Source organism: Buteo buteo, chromosome 1, assembly GCF_964188355.1.
Source record: "Buteo buteo chromosome 1, bButBut1.hap1.1, whole genome shotgun sequence".
Classification (NCBI taxonomy): Eukaryota; Metazoa; Chordata; class Aves; order Accipitriformes; family Accipitridae; genus Buteo; species Buteo buteo.
Genome location: NC_134171.1, coordinates 27,125,844 through 27,148,365, shown reverse-complemented (window position 1 = coordinate 27,148,365; position 22,522 = coordinate 27,125,844). Strand labels below are relative to the sequence as shown.

The 22,522-nt window shown below is 40.0% G+C and overlaps 1 protein-coding gene across 2 annotated transcripts; it reads right to left on the bottom strand.

Annotated features, from left to right (window-relative positions):
• Window positions 1-7,735: 7,735 nt before the first annotated feature.
• On the bottom strand, window positions 7,736-20,192 carry TMEM33 (transmembrane protein 33). 2 transcript variants are annotated; one of them, XM_075025027.1, is made up of 8 exons: window positions 20,082-20,192; window positions 19,937-20,001; window positions 18,701-18,795; window positions 18,074-18,261; window positions 17,071-17,138; window positions 16,150-16,283; window positions 14,125-14,208; window positions 7,736-12,761 (listed from the first exon to the last, which is right to left on the bottom strand). In XM_075025027.1, exons 2-8 carry the CDS (start codon window positions 19,991-19,993, stop codon window positions 12,632-12,634), a joined length of 756 nt encoding a protein of 251 aa, XP_074881128.1. In that variant the 5' UTR covers window positions 19,994-20,001; window positions 20,082-20,192; the 3' UTR covers window positions 7,736-12,631. The 2 variants fall into 2 exon arrangements, with proteins under 2 accessions (XP_074881128.1, XP_074881133.1); XM_075025032.1 differs by having other exon boundaries at window positions 19,937-20,107.
• Window positions 20,193-22,522: the final 2,330 nt, after the last annotated feature.

Here is a 22,522-nt window from a genome sequence, read left to right as displayed (position 1 = left end):
ATGCCAAGGATGCACAGAGCCTCTGGGCCAGTCACAATGGGGTGTTTCTGCCACTCATTCCCAGTTAGGCTTACTTCAGCTTCCAATACAGTTAGCTGTTGGGATCCCCTGGTCAATCCAGAAATACAGGTGGGTTCTGCCCCTTTATAACTTGATGACATTAGAGTATACTGTGCACCGGTGTCCATCACAGCCTTATACTCCTGTGGGTCTGAGGTGCCAGGCCAGCAAATCCAGACAGTCCAATAAACCTGGTTGTCCCTGTCCTACCCCTAGCTGGTGGCAGGGCCCTCTAATCCTGGTCAGAGAATTCATCACTCACTTCTTGTAAAAATTACTTAGAAGTCCCTTCAAGAGGATCAGAAGTAAGATCAGCCCTTCTACTCTGTCTGGAAACTGGAGCAGCATTTTTCCTGGGAGAATCCCCTTTTGTGTTTGTTTTTCCTCTCATGTACCCATGCATCTAGGGTCAAGGTAGGTTTTCCATCCCACTTCCTCATGTCCTTTCCGTGATGACACAGGTAAAACCACAGGGCACCCCATGGTGTGTACCTTCTATATTCTCTCGCTTGAGCAGAACACTTGCTCCTAATAGCTGAGATACTGGTCCATACAAGTGGGGAGTAGGACTTTTCAATCACTTTGATCAGTTTTTCAGATTTTTTGGACAGTTTTTCCACAGCCGAGACACAGGCTCATAGGGAGGGAGAGAAGTTTTCTTCGTATTGCCAGAGTTGGCAAGCCTTTTCATCCACTGTCAGTGCCTCTTCATCCTTCCAGGTCAGTACTGCCAATGGGTTGTCATACGATGATTGTGCGCTCCATACAAACTTCTGCCACGTGGGTCATGCATTGGACTTCATCTGGATCTCTGGATAACTGTGCGTCATCCAGGTCATAACAAATCATGGCTAGCACGGCTAATTCCCTGAAGTACTGGAGACCTTTCTCCATAGTGGTCCACTTGCCTGGTTGACATGGAAAGGTTTCCTTTCAAGGAAGATGTTACTTCACGCTTGACAGGAGTTGCCTTGGGAGGCAAGGGCTTGTGCCCCTTTTCTGATCACCTTGTCAAAGCCCCCCTTCCCTAAACAGGGATCCCGCTGCTTGGCTTCCCTACCTTCTAATTCCAGGCTACTAGCCCCATTGTCCCAGCATCGGAGCAGCCAGGTAACAATGTGCTGACCTGGATAATAGCTGAAATTCTTTCACATATCCCACAGTTTGCTCAGGGATAGGGATCAGGTGATTACCTCTGGTTCTGCCTCTTCCTCCTGTTCTTGTGATGACCCTGGTTCATCTTCATCCCTCACTAAGCGAACTAGTTTTTTTTTGTATATTTCTTCTTCTGTACAGGGGCACCTGATACTGGCACAGGTTGGTTCTCTGGTTCAGCTGCAATGCCTATCACCAGGGTTGGAGTAGCTGCAGTGCCTGTCACTCTGTTTTTCTCTCCCTTGCCCCTGAGGGTGCTGCATAATATCGAGCAGTGTTTGGTAGATACTGGCCAGGACCCAGCACAGAGCAGTAAGTTATGCCTCTTCAGAATAGCCACAGCATTTTCCTTTCAAATATTTTGTCACTTCATCAGGGCTCTGTAGTTGTTCAGGAGTGAAGTTGCAAACCATTGGTGGTGAGAAGTTCTCTAGATACCTGCCCACATTCTCCCACATGCCATGCCACCTGTGATTATCCAGCCTCAGGGCAGATCTCCGGGTTATATTCTTAAATAGTTGTTTAGCCTTATACAATATCTGGGACACATTCAGGAGACATAGCAATAGGAACATGCTGGTTTGAACATCTCAAGGATTTTCAAAATTCTCAAGAGCTATTGTAATTTGCCTGGAGGAGAAGGGGAAGGTGGAGAGATGTGTCTCCCCGCCTTGAATTGGCTCTCCAAGGAGAAAAGGTAAAAGGTGTAATTATTAATAGTTTCTGACAGATTGGTTGACAGGCTCCGGAGGTACCGAGATGACAGCAATGCTGAGTACAAATACCAAATTAGTTAGTTGCACAACCAGCGATTCCATTGTATCATAAACCAGCATTACAAAGTACAACACGATAACGTTAGCCCAGTTCCCACAGGTGATAAATGGCACAACAGGGAGCATATACATTAAGGTATTACATAATGCAACTTTAAGAACAAGCACACTGACTTTGAGAGCAAATAAATCAACATTGTGACCAGCAACTATTGAACTAATATGATGAATGCTTACAATAAATTTGTTGTAAAGCATTCCAGTCAGATTTATCGTTATCTCAACCCACTGGGCTCCACGTTGGGTGCCAAAAAGGACAGTTATGGTTTAACCCCAGCCAGCAACTAAGCACCATGCAGCTGCTTGCTCACTCCCCCCCCTCAGTGGGATGGGGGAAAGAATCGGAAAAATGTAAAACTCATGAGATAAAGACACTTTAATAGGACAAAAAAATCAAATAATAAAAATAATAAAAAGACCATAATTTTATTAAATAAAATAATAGAACTGGAATATAAAAAAAAGTGATGCACAATGCAATTGCTCACCAGTTACCAACTGATGCCCAGTTAGTCCTCGAGCAGCAATCTGCGCACACCACACCCCCCCCCCAGCCAACTCCACCCAGTCAACTCCCCCCAGTTTATATACTGGGCATGACATCACATGGTATGGAACATTCCTTTGGTCAGTTTGGGTCAGCTGTTCTGGCTGCGTCCCCTCCCAGTTTCTTGTGCCCCTCCAGCCTTCTTGCTGGCTGGGCATCAGAAGCTGAAAAATCCTTGACTTAGTCTGAACACTACTGAGCAACAACTGAAAACATCAGTGTGTTATCAATATTCTTCTCATCCTAAATCCAAAACACAGCACTATACCAGCTACTAGGAAGAAAATTTACTCTATGCCAGCTGAAACCAGGACAATGAAAGAGGATGTAGTACAAAGCCAATTTGAATATTTTTAAATCTGAAATTCATTAAAGATTTCAAGTTCATACAGTGGAGGAGACTTACAATGTCCCCAGATCAGCAGCAAGAGCTGAGGTAATGACTTAATATAGTTTAAATTACTCTTTGGGATTCCCTTAACATCCTGCTTTGTGTGTCTTCCATACAGCATAGCAAGGTTTTTAAAAGGGAAAGACTGTTTTGATTTTGTACCTTTTATGATCCTACACGTATATTGTTAACACCAAGCAAATACATACTGAGAGTTCAAAAAAAAAGTATGACTATATGAAGTGTCCAGTGATCCCAAACGGCCTTTTTCAGGTACAATATTTAAATTAACAGAAAAAGAGAAAATATTTCGTGGCAGGCAGGTGCATGAGGGGAATGACTCTTATGAAGCACAAAATGGTGAGTCTACAGAAGTCTGCATAACACCACTGAGTCACACAGGTCTATAAACTTATTTCATGGTCACTAGGTCAAAGATCAACATAGACTGGAAGTAAATAGCTTTCATTTCCAGCACGTGGATAAGTGTTTCCCATTATTCACATGCAGTTCATTCACCTGAACACCAGCAGAGTCACCTTCAGTTTCTTGAACTGCAGAGAGCAGTGTTCCACCAGCCCTTTCGACCCCAGCAGCAGCCACACACCTAGAGACCTCCTGCTGCTGCTGGAGCCGCTCGCAGTCCTCTCCTGGCACAGGCTGGCAACCCCAGCCTTTCCTCAGGAACACAGGTGACGCATGCCAGGTCTTCTGGGAGGCTACACCGACATCCGTAGTGCAGAACTGGTTGAAGTAGGAGTACAATAAAGCAGAGGGAGGGAATTCCAGAAGAGAGAAAGGGTTTCACAAGAGCAGACAACAGGAGATAGGGCAGGTAAAGAAAGGAAGGAATATCAGGATAGGAGAAAGATGGGATAAACTTTTAGAGCTAGAGGTTGACAGCAGACACAGAGGCAGAGATCATTTGGCCCTTTAATTAGTGCTCAAAAAACCTGAGGACACTATATGTTGTCTCCATGGTTTCGAAGCCCTCCATCACCACGTGCACGCGGTACACACAGGAGAACTTGGCAGTAGTGCAGCCCCCACACCGGTCAGGCCCTGCATCCCTGGCAGAGACTGGAGCCCATTAGGAGTGAGCCTAGAGCAGACCTTCCAGTTTGGTTTCACAGTAAATGAGATCAGGATTCACTTAAAAAAAACCCAGTATGGCTCTGATTTAACATGTTAATGCACGCACTCCTTTTAGCTACCCAATACTCTGTTTTCCTAAAGGGAAGCATTCCATTTTAAAGAACTTGCTCTCCCACTGGAGAGTCACTTGCCTATCTCAACAAAAATCAATGAGAGTTATACTGGGACATGCACAGCTACAATCAAGCTAGGGAAAAGGGAAAGATTCATACAGCATACATTCAGAAATGTGTGCCTCATGGTCATGCAGGAAAAAGATGAAAATATTAATGTTCCTGGATCAATAATCCTACACATGTAGGAAAGACTTCAATTGTAAAGTAGCAACATCCTAAGCAAAAAGGAATCAGGATTCTGCTAATATAATTACCATGCTTTATGGCTGCAAGGATTTGACAATAAACATTTTAAGATCTTTATTATGGGATGCTCTCACAGATCATAGGGTCTTCTAGCTTCGCAATAACAACAACAAATATTTGGGCTTGTGAGTATTTACTGCTTTAAAGAAACCTTAACCATAAATCTGGTTTTCTTTTGATCTCCTTTCTAATGCACAAGTCAGATACTTGCAAAGCCAAAGTACAATAAATCGTGAAGAGACATTATTCTCCCAAGAAATGTAAAGGGAAAAATACTCTCCGGTAGCCAAGAGACACATGAGGAGCACATTAAATTACTAAAGTGTTTTGCTTCATAGTTGCAAACCAGCCACTAGAGGTCAGTGGTTTGGAATAAGTTTAGCACATGGAAGAAGAATTCCATTTCATTTCAAATGACCATACCACATTGTCAAACAAGCTTTCCAGCCTTTGAGTAAGGAAGCAGAACTGTTACAGTTAGCAGCACTTACCTTCATCCTAAAGCAGAAAGCTAGTTTAAAATTCTTAAACACAATATTAGGTACATAATACATAACATAGTGAAACAACTACTCCTATTCTCTACAGTAATTTGCAGACATGCATAGGAACATAGGATTGGAGGAAGCTTCCTGCATCATCAGGTCTAGTCTCCTGCCACTCCACCTGTCCTACAATCTCTTACATAAACAAAGCAAGGACCAGCTTAAAAGCAGCTTGATTCTTTTGCTTGTAAGAAAAAAAAAAATATTACAAGAATGTGAAATAAGCTTGACTAGTACTTTTGAAGTGTATCAAGGCAGTATATTAGAAGCACCTATGCAGTGCAAGAATCTTTATTTACAAGCTATCTCCCTTATAAATGTAACACTCTGCAAAGAGAGAAGGCTGGCAGAGGGCAGAAGGCAGAAAGAGGCTTTTTAATCATAAAGAGCAGTGTATTAACATATCCAAATGGCAAAAAACCCTCAAAATATATTACCTTTTATTTAGTCATTTATCTGCTGCTTGAAGTATGCATAAATATCATCAACCACAGTACAAACATTGATGCAACCAAATGTCTTGCTTACCTCTGCCCCAGAGTGATGTTAAAAAATTTGAATTAAAAATGTGAATAGAACCACTGGATGCTCAAACACACGCTGAACCAATGCTTCATGCTCTAACTGTAGTTTCTAAGGTCTCAGTATTTCTCTGTATTACAGTTATACAATTGATAAAGTGCCAGTGGACACATAAGAATTCAGAAAGTCGACTTCAGATTTCCATCTACCATTACAAAAAAACTTGCTAATAACAGCTATGATTTAAACTTTATCACTAAAAGGATTCACAATGGTTTTTGTTGCGCTTTAGTCAGAACCTAACAGAAGTTGCTATAGCAGAATATGTTGAAAGGCATTGTAATAGGCAAACATCTGTCATCTCAAAATACTGTTTGGTCAGATTTTCTAGATTAAAAAAATAAATACAAAAAATTGAAAATGCTAAGGTACAAATATGTTCTATATGTGTCTTCGCACACAGAAGCAAACATACATCAGGACAAAACCCCACGCAGTTGCACTTATATCTTCCCCTAGACTGCCAATGTAAAAATGTAGCAAAGCAATATGGAAAGAGAAAAGCTTAAAAAAAAGCCAAGAGCAATATAGACCATCATATTTATTTCTCTACTTTTCCACTACAGGAGCTTCAAACATAATGGAGAAGAACACAATTCCATTGCAGCTGTTTTCCATTTCAAGTAAACCAAGATCAGCCTGTCAGCTCTTGTGCAATGTGGCAGCATTCAAACATGCTATTCCAATAGTATTTTAATAGAGACTAAGTTGGAAATAATTTACAGCTAGAAAACTTAAGTACTGTCCAGAGGATACTGATAGCATGAAACCATAAATGGTGAATTGGGGTTTGTGAAAGCAACAGAGCGCCCAGTAGGATTTCCATACCTCTTTTTGTCACGCAGCTAAACTATTCTGCATTCTCATTATTTTTCTCCTCATTCTTCTTCCTTCTATTCCATTTCTACCTTTGTGAAAACTATAGTTGACATTGCTTTAACCTTTGCAGATAATCTAGCCCTGCACTTTTACCATTTCTCATTTTCAGCTTAATTTTCCTGTGAAATATCTCAACCAACTGATGCACCGCCTTCATCCAACACACTCTAGCTCTTCACATTGGCAAAGGTGCATGAATGAACATTCATAGGAATACACAGAGCAAATGAAAATACCATGATCTGCACTTGCTCTTAAGGAAACCAGTTTCCTCACCCCAGGCAGGAGTCTGGACTGCTGCAACACTTCACTCGCCTTGCAAGCAAGGTATCCTGGTCAGGCACATGGAAACTGGGATGAAGGAAGATGAACTCAAATTAACCATTGCTTTAAGAACCAAGTCTTTCATGGCTCCTCAGGAAGCAATCCACACTACTGCTTCAACAAAACTGCAGCTGTACAGTGGTAGCCAGCTGTGGTAGAATAAAGCCTATCTGGTTGGAACTGGGGTTAAAGAGAAGTCAGCTATTTAACATGCCATCACAAATGAGCTAGGCCTAGCCCACAAGAAGAGGGTAACGTAGGGTTACATTATTAACACTGGTTTATAATTTTGCTTACTAGTTGCAGAACAAATTATTATTATACTGATATAAATTCCAAATAATCAAGTGCTAGCTATGACTCCTTTTCAGTTCAGCAGTGGCATTTACTAAGGCAGTGGGATGTAATCATAGTCACAAAGTAACCTATTTTAAGATTAAAGGGACAGGACTCCTGCCAAAACACAGGTGTACAGTCAACTTCATTAATACCTGCACTGAAAATATGGTAGTAAACTGAGCACATAGGTAAATTTTTTCACAGGACTTGGTGTTACCTATGCCAGGTGTAAAGCAGAATAGCTCCAATGACTTAAGACAGGGATGAACTTTTCTTGGTTTTGATATACAGCTTAATCTTCCTTTTTCTCTAGAAAAAGCAAATGAGAAACCAAAGTAGCTCACTACATCTTGCACTATTCTAAACACGCAAAAAACCAAGACAAAAAAACATAACACCCTACACACAGCTAGAACACTTAACATGCAAAGCTGTTGGTCAGTAACTCAAACTCAGAGATTTGAACAAGTGCTGTTTTGCAACGCAATATTGGTAATATTTTAAATTCAGAAAAAAAACTACACAATTTCATTTCAAGAACATCAACAAAACCATAGCTGTATCAAGACAGAAAACAATTTAATTTGTTTTGAAATAAATATTTGACATACAAAGCACATACAGTGAAAAAGGGTCACAATAAATTACAAATGGAGATACTTGCTCGTTCACTGAGAAAAACCCTTGGTATTTCCAATTTCATACCATCAAATTTATCATTCTTGCTGATTTAAGCACAGCACTAAACAAATATGGATCCCAGTGCTTTCTTTCACAGGTACTGGCATGGATAATTTACTGCAGTGATCCAATTTGAAAATCAGTAGGGACCAGTAAATCGCTGCATAAAAGAAAGAGCGAATGAGGTGCTTTTTCCTTAGTGTCAGCAGCCTGTGATTATGATGTTTATTAGATTTTCTTGAAAGGGCTTCACATTTTCTCAAATATGCAGGAGAACTGTATTTCCCCTCTGAGCCCTTACATTAGCATTTTGTGCCTCAGTCCTTGAATACAAGCAAAAGATGAATTTTTCAATTCATTTTAGAAGTTTGTGCCATCTGGATGGCACAGAACTAAGCAATGAAACTCCCTTACCTGCACAATATCTGCTATTAGCACAGAGCTAGCTTCTGCAGAAAAATTAGTAAGTAATGCTGACATTTTATGAAAAAGATATTTTTGAATCCACATTTAAGATTAAATTCAATTACATTATCCATACTGATAATGCATCTTTGATATAAAGGATTGCTTACGGGTCTAACCTTAAAAGGCAATTTAAAACAGCAAGGTCTGACCCTTCCTATGATTTTAAGATAATCGTAACATAATAAAAGTTACAGTACAAAGATAAACTAACCACTTTCAGTATATATAGTTTAACCACAAATACTTGCACTGCAGCAATTAAAAATTATAGACAATTACAACAGATCAGCATACATGCTAGATGTTAGTAGGGTAAGTGCTTGCAGTCTTACTCTATTGCACTATTTTTCCTCACCAGAAAGATGACAATACCAGGGGCTATACCTAGCTCTTGCAAATGAGAATCAATTTTTGACACTGTTTAAAAGAACATGCTGTTCTAGCTCAATGGTCTTCGCTACCCTTACTCTGAGCACCATAAGGTACAGTACTTTTTGAAACTGTGTAAGCAGCAGTAAGTATCATTTTGGAAACAGGACCAAGAAGTCCTATGTGGTGTAGAAACAAATTACAGTTCCCCTGAATGTTTGTCCAACTCTTTTCTATTTCCTGCTCTGCCAGAGCTCTTACATCACCTCAAGCAAGTGGTCTTTCCCTCCATGCCTCAGTTCCTGTCTGTAAAATGGGCAGGAACTGTACTTCCTTAATTAAAAAGGGATCTGCACAGCAAATGTTGCAATACCAGTGCCTAATGATAAAAAGGCCCAACACAGACTCTACAAAATCACCAGCTACGTTATTTGTTTGGAACAGTACTATCACATATATAGTTAGCAGCTCAAAAACTGTTGGAATAGTGGCTCATAATTATAATATATTAAAAAAAATCCTTAAAACATGTAACTTAAAATATTGACAGATATTGCTCCCCTTGAACATCCATCAGAGAAGAGAGCAAAACATAAAACTGACAGGACAAAAATGACAATAAAAGTATAAAGTTAAAGACAATAAAGGAAAGGATGGATGCATTAGTGAATTACTGTGTATGTAAGAAACCTCAACTGGCATTAGCTACTCCAACAGACCCAGTGGGTCCTGACACTTTATTTATCTACAGGTGAGAACAGACCAGTCTTACACTGGAGCATCACTTCTACAGCAAGCTTGTGGACAGCAAGGGGTAGGTCTACCCACAGAATCTGTGCAACAGCACTTCAACTTATGAAAGCTAAGATGATGAAAACAATCACCGCTGATGTATACCAGTGGAAACAATTACCACATTAGGTAGACAACCTTTCAGCAGGACAAAGACTCTTCTGCTTCACATTTGGGGTTGGCAGGTGTTTTATGGTCAGCTGCAAAACTTCTCTACCACCACAGACTTCTGTTACAGCCTCTGCATCACCACTAGCTGTTGACAGCGCAGCAGCATGAACATACAGTTATTTTCACCAGAAAAATCTCAGGCTATCAGGACACAACCAGCATTTCATGTGTTTGTTAGTATAGAAACAGTCACAAACTGTGGTAAGAAAGCAGGCACAAGGACAAAACGTTTTTGCCAGCATTGAGGAAACTCGGTGTTATCACTGAGGCAACCTAAAGGCTGCAGTAAAAAAAAAAAAGTTGATGCAGAGTGCAGGTTAGTTGCCTTATTTATTTAGCTTCAAAGTTATCCTTACCCCATTGTTCCACATTTTCTTGGCACATCAGAGAGGTAAGTTTTACCAGGCCACAAGTAAAATCCAGGCCTCATTTGTCAAGCAACTCCTTGCAAAGCCAAGAATATACTACTAGCCAAATCAAATCAAATCCCGTTTATGAAACATCTTCCTCCTCTTGATCTATTTTTAAGACTTAATAGAAGGAGTTAACAAGAAATTCAGTATCGACATAAAAGCTTTACTTTATGGCACTATCTTCCAACTCCCTATTTACTGACATCTCTCTCACTCCTTTTGATCTTCCTCATCCATTCACAGAGTTGGATCTCAAGACAGCATCCTTCAGTTACAGTTGCAATACATCAGATCCAATGTAGACTTGTCTCTAATTTAGTAACAGCATACAATTAAAGGAACAGTAGACTGCACCCATAACAGCAGTCCTAGGCCACAAAAATTTTCTCAGAAGTAATATGTTATTTTGCTTACAGTAATTACACAAGTATTTATTTGCCTTCTACTCCCAGTATGCAAGACGAATTTAGATGGCCAAATTAAATATTAAATCACAGTGGTGCAAAGAGCTGAACAGAATCTGATATCACCACTCGAAAAATACACCATGTAACACAAAAGAGAGTCTAGAATAGTGCTGAAGAATTGAACAGGTTGTAAGTAGGTCTAGATTTCTCCTCTGATTAGATAACTGTTGTTGCAGTGCTTATTTTTGGGTTAAATTTTGAAGGAAAGGGTCACAAATTTTTGCACTTTAGAAAGCAAAGATTACCTAAAAAACAATTTAGAAATGCACAAGACATTATGTCCCAATTCACAAGCAGCAGTGGGATATAAGAACATGCACACATACACACAGGACAGCATTCTGCTCAACTTCCAGGTTCAAGCATCAGTATGTTCTGTTAGAGAGAAAATAAGCTTGAAGAGCCTAGCAAATTACATTTAACACTCCTTTTATTGCAGTAGAAATTTTAGTTTTTATAAAATCCTCAAATTACAGGATATACATATAGTGAATCTCATTGCAAGTCTTTAGCAGCTGTACAGCATTACTGCATGCAGTTGCTTCTGCAGTGTGGAAGTGTTCTGTAAATAGCTAATCATGTTCAGAGAGCAAGACTAGTAGTCAAAGAATATCATATTGAATTACCAATTGGTCATAAGTACCAAGAGGTTGAGCAAAAAATTAAGTTTATAAATACATGGCTCTGATCTAACAAACTAATACAACTGGCAAGTCTGAATGATATCCACATCACAGACAAGATAACTCAATAGTTACATGAAAATACTTTGCTTCAAGACTGTTTTCAAAAGTGTTTCACATAAGATTTCTCTGACCAAGGAAGAATAGTTAAGTACAATGCTACAGAAGTTTACAAAAGGCCAATGAAACTCATTTAATTTTATGCAATTAGAATACTAACATTAACCACAGAAGATTATGCAAATAGTTTGCCCTGAATTTATGGAAAGAAGTTGTGTTCAGACAGATAATATTCTTTTTCCACGACCTACCTTTCAGCTGCTGGGTGAATGCATAATCAGCACTCAATTCAATATTCACTTCTGTAGTCATGACACTAGCTTCAGATCAGTCAGAAGGATTTATGCCAAAAAATCCCACACCCATTTGTTTCAGAAGCTGCCTAAACAGGTGCAATCCTTTATGCAAATTTCCCATCACAATGAGAGTCTCAGAAACTGGAATAAGAATTTATATAGAGCTAGCTACAGATTAATTTTCTAAAAAGCTGACATGCTTGAATTACTGCAGTCTCACATTTATGTGGACACAAGAACAAATCTGCAATGATTCTACAAAAGTTACTTCGTTTACATTGATTAGTTCACTTAAGAGGTGGTTAAAAGTTTAAGCATTGCATCTTTGTCTGAAAAGCCTACAGGTCAGCAATTTGGCTTGGTAAAACATCTTGTTATGACAAGACAACTGCACAGAGTTTTCCATGATCAGAGTCTTGAGATTTCTTCCAACAACATGATGTAAGACTATGTCACAAGGTAGAAACTTGGAAGAGTTCTTTTTAAATAGTATTAATAAAAATAGCCTCTCCTTGAGAAAAGGTGTTAACTATGTCAGCTTGATTGAATTTAACAAAAGGGATTAAAAACTAAGTGGGCCATATTTTTACATTGAGTATAGTAAATTAGACAAAATGGTTCTACAGGTACATTTAGTAAGCAGGAGAATACTGTCCAAAGTGTACTACATAGGTATGTGTACCAATTGCTATCCACTAGAGACATCCTACAGTAGCTATAGTTCCAACTAACATAAACCTACTGAGCACAGACTTCTTAAAGTTTTAATCAACCTCAAACAGTCCTCGATTTCTAGAAAACCAATTCTGTATGACTGGGCATGTTTTGGACAGGATGCAGCTACTTTTTTTTCCACCAATTAGCAATACAGCACAGTAATTTTAAGTTTCCATGACTTGCTTTTGATATGCTAAATTTCATATTATCTCCAAGAAAAGCATATACACATTTTTATACAGCCTGGAGTGAGATCAGTGTAAAACCAGGAATTTATAGTCATCAGCAGAAGTGTCAGCTGCTCATAATGTTCACAAAACACAAGTGCCTGAAATTTGGCTATGCAACAGTTGGTGCCAATCTGCTTATAAAGGAAATGCTGCTGAGGCATAGTCTTCTTACAAAAACAGGGCATGAGGGCTTCATTATTAAGTGTTCAACAACAATCCTCAGCTCGGTGAAAAGAGTCCTGAAAAATCAGATTTAAAGAGAGTTTTAAAATCCTACAGCACTTATCAGAAGTAAATATCATCTAAATCTATCTTTTTCATTCACTTCTTTTCTCAACACCCCCCACACACTCTACTTAACAAGTTCTTTAGATCAACTCAGTGTTGCAGTATCTTGCAAGAGCTTCAGAACTCTCGTCCTTTAAACATCAACATTTTAATTAACTTTAGTTCAGCAGCTTTCAGCTGAGGACAGATATAAAGACAGCAGAAAAATTCCACTTCCAAGAAAAAAACCCCCACACTATAAAAAAAAAAAAGGAAGAGTAATGCTTTATCAGACATAGTGTAAGAACTTGGGAGGTAATTATGCGTTTGCACTCTTTCATGTCAGAATGCAAGAACCCTGCACTGTAGAAGCAACTATGAGAAGACAGACATGAAAAATAAAACCCACACCACCCCTTAAAACTACATAAATGCCAGCAGAACATCTTGGATAAACTAGTTCTACTGAAACTGAGTTTTAGTATTGCACGACTTGAATTATTTTTAGATATGAAAGTAGAAAAGCACCTTCATAGATTGTTGTTGTTGTTAAAAACAAACAAAGAAACTAAACAAAATAGTAGGGAATAGGACATGATTAAGTTTACGATTCTCAGACCTATCTTTGCATGCCATGGCAGCCAAAGCCACATCCTCAGTAATTTAGCAAACCATTTTCTAATTGTGTAGTGATCAGACTGGAAAGTATGTTCACAAAATCTCATGCTATACAATGCTTGTCATAAGAAAAGTTCTGAGAAAACACTGACCTGAGCAAGTCCTCATGGAAATATTTATGTTTTCAAAGTTTAAAGCAATGGCATTGGCTTGACTAACTTTCAAACAAAAATCAATAAGGCTCTACTTCAATTATAATTAACCTGACTTATGAATTTAACTGAAGGAGGTAATGAACATGTTTAAGATCCACAGATTTTATTTCTGTCAACATTACACAAGTTCGTAAGTGCCTGTTCATGTATAGACTTAGCCTCAGATAGGCCTGGAATCTAAAAATAAGGACATCTTTCTGGTAAATGGTTACAGAACAATTAAAAGACTTTCTTTTCCCAATTTTAATTACACAAGCATGTTCTGGAAGCTCCCATTCAAGGATGATGGTACATTCCAGAAAAGTTCAGTTACATGAAATAATGTAATCTTAAATCAGCTGGTTCGGGGTTTTTTTTAGCATCCAGGTGTATTCCACATTCTGTAATTACCATTTGCAGATTCGGTATTATGAGTTATACATTCATTTTAAAATGAAAAATTTATGAATGCCTAAACACTATGCAGTTAGACATGAACTTTGAAAATCAATTTAGTGCTTACCGACAGTATGGATTTCGCCGAGAGGAGTAGCGTAATGTAAGAAATCTATAGTAAATGAATGGCTGGAGCAGACTCCCTTGCCCACTGTAAGAAAATAGAGAAGTAGAGCTTAATACTGACAAAAAAAAAAAAAAAAAAAAAAATCAAGACTTTTCTTAATAAAAGCAAGCAAACTACTTAGGCTCAAAAAAACCTAGACTGGGGTCACATTGGTTCAGATAATCTAGATCTGACAAGAAAGAGCACATAACCATACACTTACAAAAGCAGAAACTTACATTATAAAACAAAACTGCTCAATGAAGCAGTTAAAGTGTTGTTCTTGTATTGATTCTATATTTATGAAGTTTTGTATATGCCTCATTTCTGGTGGTGGGCAAAGAATCACAGAAGTGATGGTGGACACCTGTTCAGGTTTAAGAAAAAGCTTGCTGGTCAAGCACAGAAATTGGCTGACATAAGTCGTCCAGTTACAGCAAGCTTCTTCAGCTCCAATTGTAGCACTTTGACCATCTGGACCATATTTCTAATATCTTTTGCAAAACTTCTCAGAACACACTGGAGACTATTATAGCTGTATTGAGATATTAATGCCAAGCTGATATCCAACTATTTCAGTTACACTGAAATTAGGTTTTGATACTTTACAAAGCTGCTGTTTCACATCACAGTGCTGTAAAACAGCAAAAGGGTAGCATACAAACCATACATAGCAAAGCACAGAAATACTATGAGTTTAATTTTAATGACTGGAGCTTCTTCATATAACACAATATTAAAAAGCTCTGTTTGAAGTTGAACATGACAGTTCCAGTAACTAGAGCTCCTTCAAGTACGAGCAGTATCTTTACCCAGAAGAAAAAAAACGTGAAAAGGAAAGCAAGCTACAAAAAGGGAAAAAGAGGAAATCTTGCTCCTGTGCAGTATTTACAAGCAATTTAATATTCTAAAACAGTTTAAAGAACAAATTCTCACAATAGCTGCATTTAACCATTATACAATTTTAAAATTTGGTATATGATCTTTTATAAGCTTCAGTATCTACCAGATGACATACCAAGTAGCGACACTTCACATACTAAATTCTCCATAGAGAGAGAAAAAAAAGTTATCCTAAAGAGAAGTTTAAAGCACTAGAAAGTTTCAGATACTGGATACAGAGTGTATCTGTCAGTTGGCAAGTGGCCTTAAAATGAAATGGAATCCTTCAGGGCTGAAGCATTGAAGTGTTTCAGCTGACATATCAAAAGATAAAGACAAATTAAGCATTCTACCAACTTCCAAGAAGATAAAGCCTCCCTTCTGCTGCCTGCGAGACCACTCAAGACAAATGCTCTCACTGTGCTACAACTTATATAGAACAAAGGGTGTTATTCCTCCTCCAAATATTAAAAGGAAATGACCCAAACTTCAGTGACTGGCAGGTCATTATGCCTATATGACTTCAGTAGGATTCTAACATGCATATGCTCAAGATCCCCAAAATGAATTCAACAGCCTGCACAGTAGGCAAAGCCAAATAGAATAAAAAAAAAAAAAGAAACAAGGGTCACTGGTCAGAAGTAACACAGTAGAGGACATAACCTACTCCTGCTTGCACAGTTTTAGCACAATGAAATTTCATGCCACTTAAATTTCTGGAATCTAATAGTCAAAAATAAGAGTTCACTTTCAGTGAAGCTGAAGATCTTAATATTCTATTACACTGACCAAAATTCAACTTACTGAACGGTATAGGAGAAAATTTACAGGCCTGAAAAACTTTAATTTGACCCAACAATGTGACCTATGCTATGAAACGGAAGGGGGTTTTGGTGCTTAGTTATATCAGAGTGAATGCTTTTTGATTTCATGATGCACCAACTTGAGAAGTCTAGGAATCAAATAAATTTAACTCTAAGTTCAAGCCTTGGTCAGCCAGAACCATACAAATGGAGATCTGTGACCAGCAGAGAACTCTGCCTGCAAAAAAGTAATCCTATGTAGAAAGTTTCCAATTATGAAAATAGTTGTGGTAATTCTTACCTGAAGAGCATAAAAACTGTAGCTGGCATCAGGAAAATTTCATTGCAAGCAATGAATTTTAGAATATTCTGTTGATTAGCATTCAGTTTCTCCAAAAGATTTCTCAGAAAGGGCAGACTGTTTGAACTTCGTGCCTTTAAAGAAAAAAAGATTGCCAGAAAACATACAAGTTATACCTATCTTCTCTAGCACAAAGAAATCAAAATACTAACAATTATCATTTACAAGTCATTTCAGCATTTTAAGATTAGATCCTTTGAAGGTATGGAGATTAGTATCCCAAAGAAAACTACCGGAAGCTTGGAACTCCATAATTACATAGCGTTCAATTAAAAACATGAGGTGTCAATTCCCTTACCCACCCATTTTAGGTTCAACTGCAACGAGATGGCCATGAGCCTTATTCTGTCCACTAGGACAGAAGGGGCCTATGGTTGCAAGATAGCCCAGTTAGGAACACCAAAGTTTGGAGTTATATTAAGCTGCACAAGGCAGTTCACTGACCATTGTCCAACTGGCAAGTATTTTGCTTGCTAGCCTCACCCTGCAGTTTGTTATTTTACTACTGACATAGAACATTAAATTTCATAAGCTACAGTTTAGCTTGAAAAGACATGTCTTAAGTTTCAACTTAACTGCTACACAGCTTTTGCTTCCTTCAAAGAATAGCATTTCAAGAAAAGTAATTAGTGTCAACTCCAACATATCATTGAGTCATAACAGAAGGGGGGGGGGGGGGGGGGTGGCAGGGAGCAACCTAAAAAAAGACTTCTCAGATTCTCTGTGCTGAGATTCCATACTACAATTTCACTCTAACTCCTCTAGTATAGCTAAAGGAAACCATAGCTGCAACTCAAACATGTTTATAATCCCCAAGAATACCAACAGTATTAATGGTATCATACATCATATCATACTTACATCAAGAACCTTCTTTGTATATGTGGCAGCATGAAGCAAAGAGAACAGCAGAACAGGAAAAATACTCACTGAAGCAAGCGATAAGGAAAATTATAGGCTGCACAAGTGCTTCATTTCCCCGTGATGTTATGCTAACACACAAGTCATAGCTAAATGGCTTTTTGCAAGAAGTTGGCTGGAATGGCCTATACTGGGTTAAGACACATATATGTCTAACATCCATATTTATAGCTCTTCCCTTTGCTTCTTACACCTCTTTGCTATGCATTTTTATTGACTTCAAAATGTGTGTGTATGCAGGTATGCAAACTACAACATATGCTATTACACACCAGTAAGTTTCTACTGAAATGCATTCTTTCTGCATGAAAGACACACAAGGTTACTACTTAAAATCTATCAAACACATGTAGTCATAATATTTTTTATTAAGAGATGCTACAAAATGCATTTCTTTATCAAGGAACATGCCAGCCATTCAGATTTTAGAGAGCAAGAATGTAGACATTCCTCTGCCAAAGACATTTTAAGAGTAGGACATTAAGCATATGCACAAAGTCAAGCCAGTTCCTCGGTCACCTTTGACAAGCCACAGGAGTAAGCCTTTTTTGCAGACTTTATCTGTTTAATAACTTCTCTGAAAAAGCTACTACAGAATATTGCTTACAGTGAGGAGTCCTATATAAACCCTGTACTGGTAATAAATGAAAGTTACCAACTTCTCAAAGTATCACTTGAGGCTGGTCATAAAATCCACCGAACTTAAGTCTCAGGAAAAGAAAATCTAAGTTGCCAGAGACCACAGTGTACTACTTATAGAGGTGATTAACCTGAATATGGATCAATCAACATAAGCCTCTCCTATTTTACATAAAGCATGTTTTATGAATAGGAAACATATTCTAGCTTAAAGTAGTTTTTCAAATCATTCATCAGGTGATGAAAAGAATCAAGTTTTTAAGATATTTAACAACATTACCAGGATGACACAAGTAAAGGATACTTGTAACAGGGTAGGAATTCACAAAGATAAGAGAGTACAACAGGTAGTGGCAGCTGTCCTCCAGCAAAGCCTGGGCCAGAAACGCCCTGCTAAGCTGAAAGTGCGGTAGCCTTTGGTGTAGTCGGAGGGCACTAGTAAGAGCATTTGCCAGCAAGGCACGCTGATAAAAGCTTGCTGCTTCATGCAACCTGCAAATCATCAGAGGAGATGTTACCATATGAACCAAGCTCCTGCTCAGAAGTCTTCCACCCTTGAGAATTGCATCACAATTGCAGAATACCCAAAGTATTTCTATTATCATACATAAGCGCTACTACTAAAATACAACTCAAAAACTGGTAACACTGACTTACCACAGGTGCCAAAGGTAAAACAATTCAATGTATTACTCCATAGCTACACATAAAAACATGCTTTTGCCACTACTTTACAGTCGCTCAACACATTTTTCCAAACACATCTAAAAGTGTTTTAAACCAACCTAAAATCCGTAAACTGTTCTGATAAAAAGCATCCAAGTAAGCTGAATAATAGAATTTTACCCTTACATGAAAAACAACACCATGAAAAGGGAGCACAGTTATTTTGTAACTTTTTAATGCTATTTTACAATATTACAATACATACCCTAGAAGAGGCAGGACAAATAAAGCTGAGCAGTAAACCGTGAACAAGCGGGAAATCCACATTGCTGTATCCAACTTGTTAGCCATCAGAAATTGCTACATTAGAAGAAGAAAAGAAAAAAACCCAATGCCCACAGAAGTTGGTATCTTAATATTTGCATACAATGAACATTCTTCTCTTTCATATTAAATTGCAAGTCCTTCCCCAACCTTGAATAGAAGCAAATTACAGCTCGAAGTGAAGAGCACCTTTTTGTTCTGTGACACTTGACTCGTACGACGTTACTAACCAGATCAAAAATAGCTAGGCTTCCTCAGAACCAAAAGGCTCCTTCGTACACTACAACCAAATATAGTGGTAAGATCTTCTGTAGAGGTGGTACTTCTATACAGAACAACCTCACTAAACAGCCAGCTTCAAAAATGTTATCATGCAGGGTCTTTAGACCTGATTGACTTTTGCATCTATTGCTTCAAGGTTCCTTTCAGAATACACCCCACACACCTGGGGCTAAATCTCCACAATTCTTACCGAGGGGAGAAAAAGTAAGGCTCAGGCAAAGTTAGTGTAACTACATCATAAGGAAAGCAGCATCGTTTTGGCCTACACATTCTTGGCCTCAAAAAAGCTTTTAACAGTAATCTAGCACTTCTCTTGGTGTTGAGCTCTCCCTAACCACAGCCCTCTCCACTCCTGATACAGTCCCTGTACCAGAACGGCTCTAATGAAACACAGCATACTTTTGGCTACTAGGTGGCTAACAGTTAAAACATCAGTTTCCTTTCACCTGACGTTTTTATTCCGAGTTTGAACCAGCTTTTGAAGACCACTCTTTTCCTCTATGTCCCCCGACCCTTTTTATGAAAGCAACCAGAAATTAACCTAACCAACCCGCAAGCGTCTTCATATCATCACCTACTGCCTCGCTTGCGCAATACAACTACAGACCCGTAGTTGCTGCCACACGGAATTACTTCTGACTGGGGCATTTTCGAGAGCGGCGGCGCAGCGACAGAACGTTTTCCATCGGAAAGCGAAAGAGCCGCTTCCCCCTGCCCGTACCCGGGCGAGCAGTCGGCCATACTGCGGCTCCAGCAGGACCCTCCCCGCAGCACAAGGGGCACCCACGCCCACGGAGAAGCACCGTGGGCGGCCCAGGACCCCCACACCCGCCCCGCCAAGAGCGGGGTCGGCGCCGCGGCCTGCTCCGCCCCGCCACGGCCGAGGGCTCCTTACCACGGCTCCGCCGCCGGCCCCGCCTTGCATGGGCCCGTTCTGTGTGGAGTCCGCCATGGCCGCACCTGCGGGGAGAGAAGCGCCTCAGCTGGGGCAGGGGAGACCGAGACCGCCACCACCTCCCGAGCTCCCGCCCGCGACCCACCGCAACACGGCAAGGGACCACGAACCGCCGCCTCCGCACCCTCCCCGGATACGGCCGGGCGTCACTTCCAGCGGGCCGCAGGGCCTGCCGGGCAATGTAGGCCCGGCGACGTCACGCCTCCGACCGCGCCTCGTGACGTCAGAAGGCCTTGTCGGGAGGCGGCGGCGGGCTGCCTCGGCCCTCGCCGGGAGCGCGTCTGCCGCGGCGAGGCCGTTCCTCCGGTGCGCGGGGCCCGCCCGCAGCAGGGCCCACCTCTGCCTCCCGGCTCGCCCTGTAGGGCCGGTGCGGGGCCGCCGCCGCGCTCTGGCAGTAGCGGCAACAACGTTAATGCTCGCGTCGGCGCCGGTCCGGGGGGCGTTTGCTCTCGGAGGGCCAAACCGCCAGGCTTTCGGGAGCCATTTCGCGAGGCGCAGGCTTAGGGCTGTGCGGCGGCAGCCGGAGCGGGAGTCGTAAGGTCGCAGGTCGCAGACAGGGCGCTCACCGCTTCCCCGGGGCTGTGGTAGCACCGTGGTGTCACACAGAAATGAGGCAATGCGCTAATTAAACCTCGTGCCGTCCCGGGCTGTGTCCATGTGTTTTAGTGTTACTGGGTGCCTATAATGTAAAAAGGAAAAAAAAAAAAAAAAAGAAAGCCTCCTCAAAGCAGCGTGTGCCCAAACGTTGATACTGTAAGTGGTATTACGTTAAAATGCAGCAGCTTTGAAATAAGTTTCTGAAATCTTTGGTCAATAATCATTGAACCTTAAAGCTAAGGAGTTTTAATCAAGGGCAGGTGTATCAGCAACGCTGACAGAAGGACTGAGCTGGATAGCACAAACCAGAAACCTCCTGCTCACTCTCCCAACAGGTATGGTATGCCATTTGCAAGGTCTTGGAAAGGGTTAATCTTCCCTTCATTAATCCGACCCTTGTCTTAATATTGATCTTTTTTTTTAACGATCTGTGCCAGATAGCTTTGTTTCTGTTCTTAGTTGAAAGTCTTTAAATCTAGCGTAAGTCGGCTGAAGTGGTATCAAAGTAAAAGAAAACAAAGTGCGGGCCTCCAGATGGACACCTGTGACTTTTAGCTCGGGTAACCTGACCTGGTTTGTACTTTGGGTCTCTCTCAAGGGTGTGCAGCAGGTTCCCCCTTCTGGCAGCGTGGGTTCCAGGATAGCAAGCCAACTGCTCCAGTTTCTAATCATTCCAAGATGCTTTCAGTTACTCTTTAGCAGCAGAAAAGACATATTTTTGTGACCAAGGATGTTGGAATCAAGATCTGCAATCAGCTTCATTTCCGGCTTATGATGATTAAACTTGAAGATTGTTTGGAAGAGACTCAGGAAGACATCAGAAGAATGTGTAATGAAGTATGTTGACAGGGAAGGAGCAAAAGAAGAGTCAGCTGATAGGGATTCTAATACCATAACAATTACAAGTAAACGAAGGCTTTAGGGTAATTAACCCTTTTGAAATTGAAGATGCAGAACCTGATTTTCCACTTCCTTTTCTGAAGCACTCATCTCTCCCTAAAGTGGCTGCGAAGTAGGGACGAGAGCTACCTGCTATTTTGGGACCATTTTTCTACAGGCGGAGGAGACTCCAGTATACAGCACTAGAGAATTAGGACTCTCAGTACGGCTGCTGGGTGTTCTCAAAGGTGTAATAAAAAGACTGACAAACATTTATGCTAAACAAAAATTAAGGCTTTGAATATAATCCCAGTAAATTGTTAACCATTATCACATTGTTTTATTACAGGAGAAAATATTAATATATCTGGATTTAATTAGATGCAACTGAAATGTGGAAATACACATCGAAGACCATCAGACATTTAATGCCGCTGATGTTTAACTGAAATGTCACAAGGGAGAAAAACTGATCAATCTTCAAGACTGTATTTCTTAAACGGACCTAGGATGACAAATCCACATCTTTATCAGGAATGCTTATTTATTAATTAGCATTTGTGGTTTAGGAAGGACCAAATACACACATGTGCAAAGCATTTCTAGAGTCTGGTTTACTGTCTATCAGTTATAACGCTAAAGTTTGTGTTTTCTTTTAGGAAAAGTTGTCTTTCGTAGATTGGTCTTAATTTGATTTCAACAGAATGTTAAACCACTGTTTATTCCCAAAAGTTAATGGCTTAAAAAGTGCCACACTTTGGGAAACTTAATGAAGAATATTACACTTGGCCCTTTACAGCCAAGAAGTCCGAGTTAGTTTATATCAATTTTTCCTTTCCCAGCTTTCCCCTTCACTTTTGTTCTGTGTCTGTTCTCACTTCTTGTTCGATATAGTCTCTCCTGTTGAGCAATTTGGACCATGCTACTGTTCACTTTAACTTGAGAGAAGACATCAAATTATATCTTAAGAGATCAAGTGTCAGCTATTGGTTTCTCCCTTTCCCAATTCTCCTCTGCTATAATATTGCTGATTGAGCAGAGACGAGGAAC

Bases quoted from the DNA above. Each gene is read 5' to 3' on its own strand.
- TMEM33 (XM_075025027.1), bottom strand. From the start codon at position 19,993: ATGGCGGACTCCACACAGAACGGGCCCATGCAAGGCGGGGCCGGCGGC. The intron at 18,796-19,936 runs GTAAGGAGCCCT...CTTCTAATGTAG, and splicing joins GGGCCGGCGGCGGAGCCGTG to CAATTTCTGATGGCTAACAA. The intron at 18,262-18,700 runs GTATGTATTGTA...GATGATTTGCAG, and splicing joins TTTGTCCTGCCTCTTCTAGG to GTTGCATGAAGCAGCAAGCT.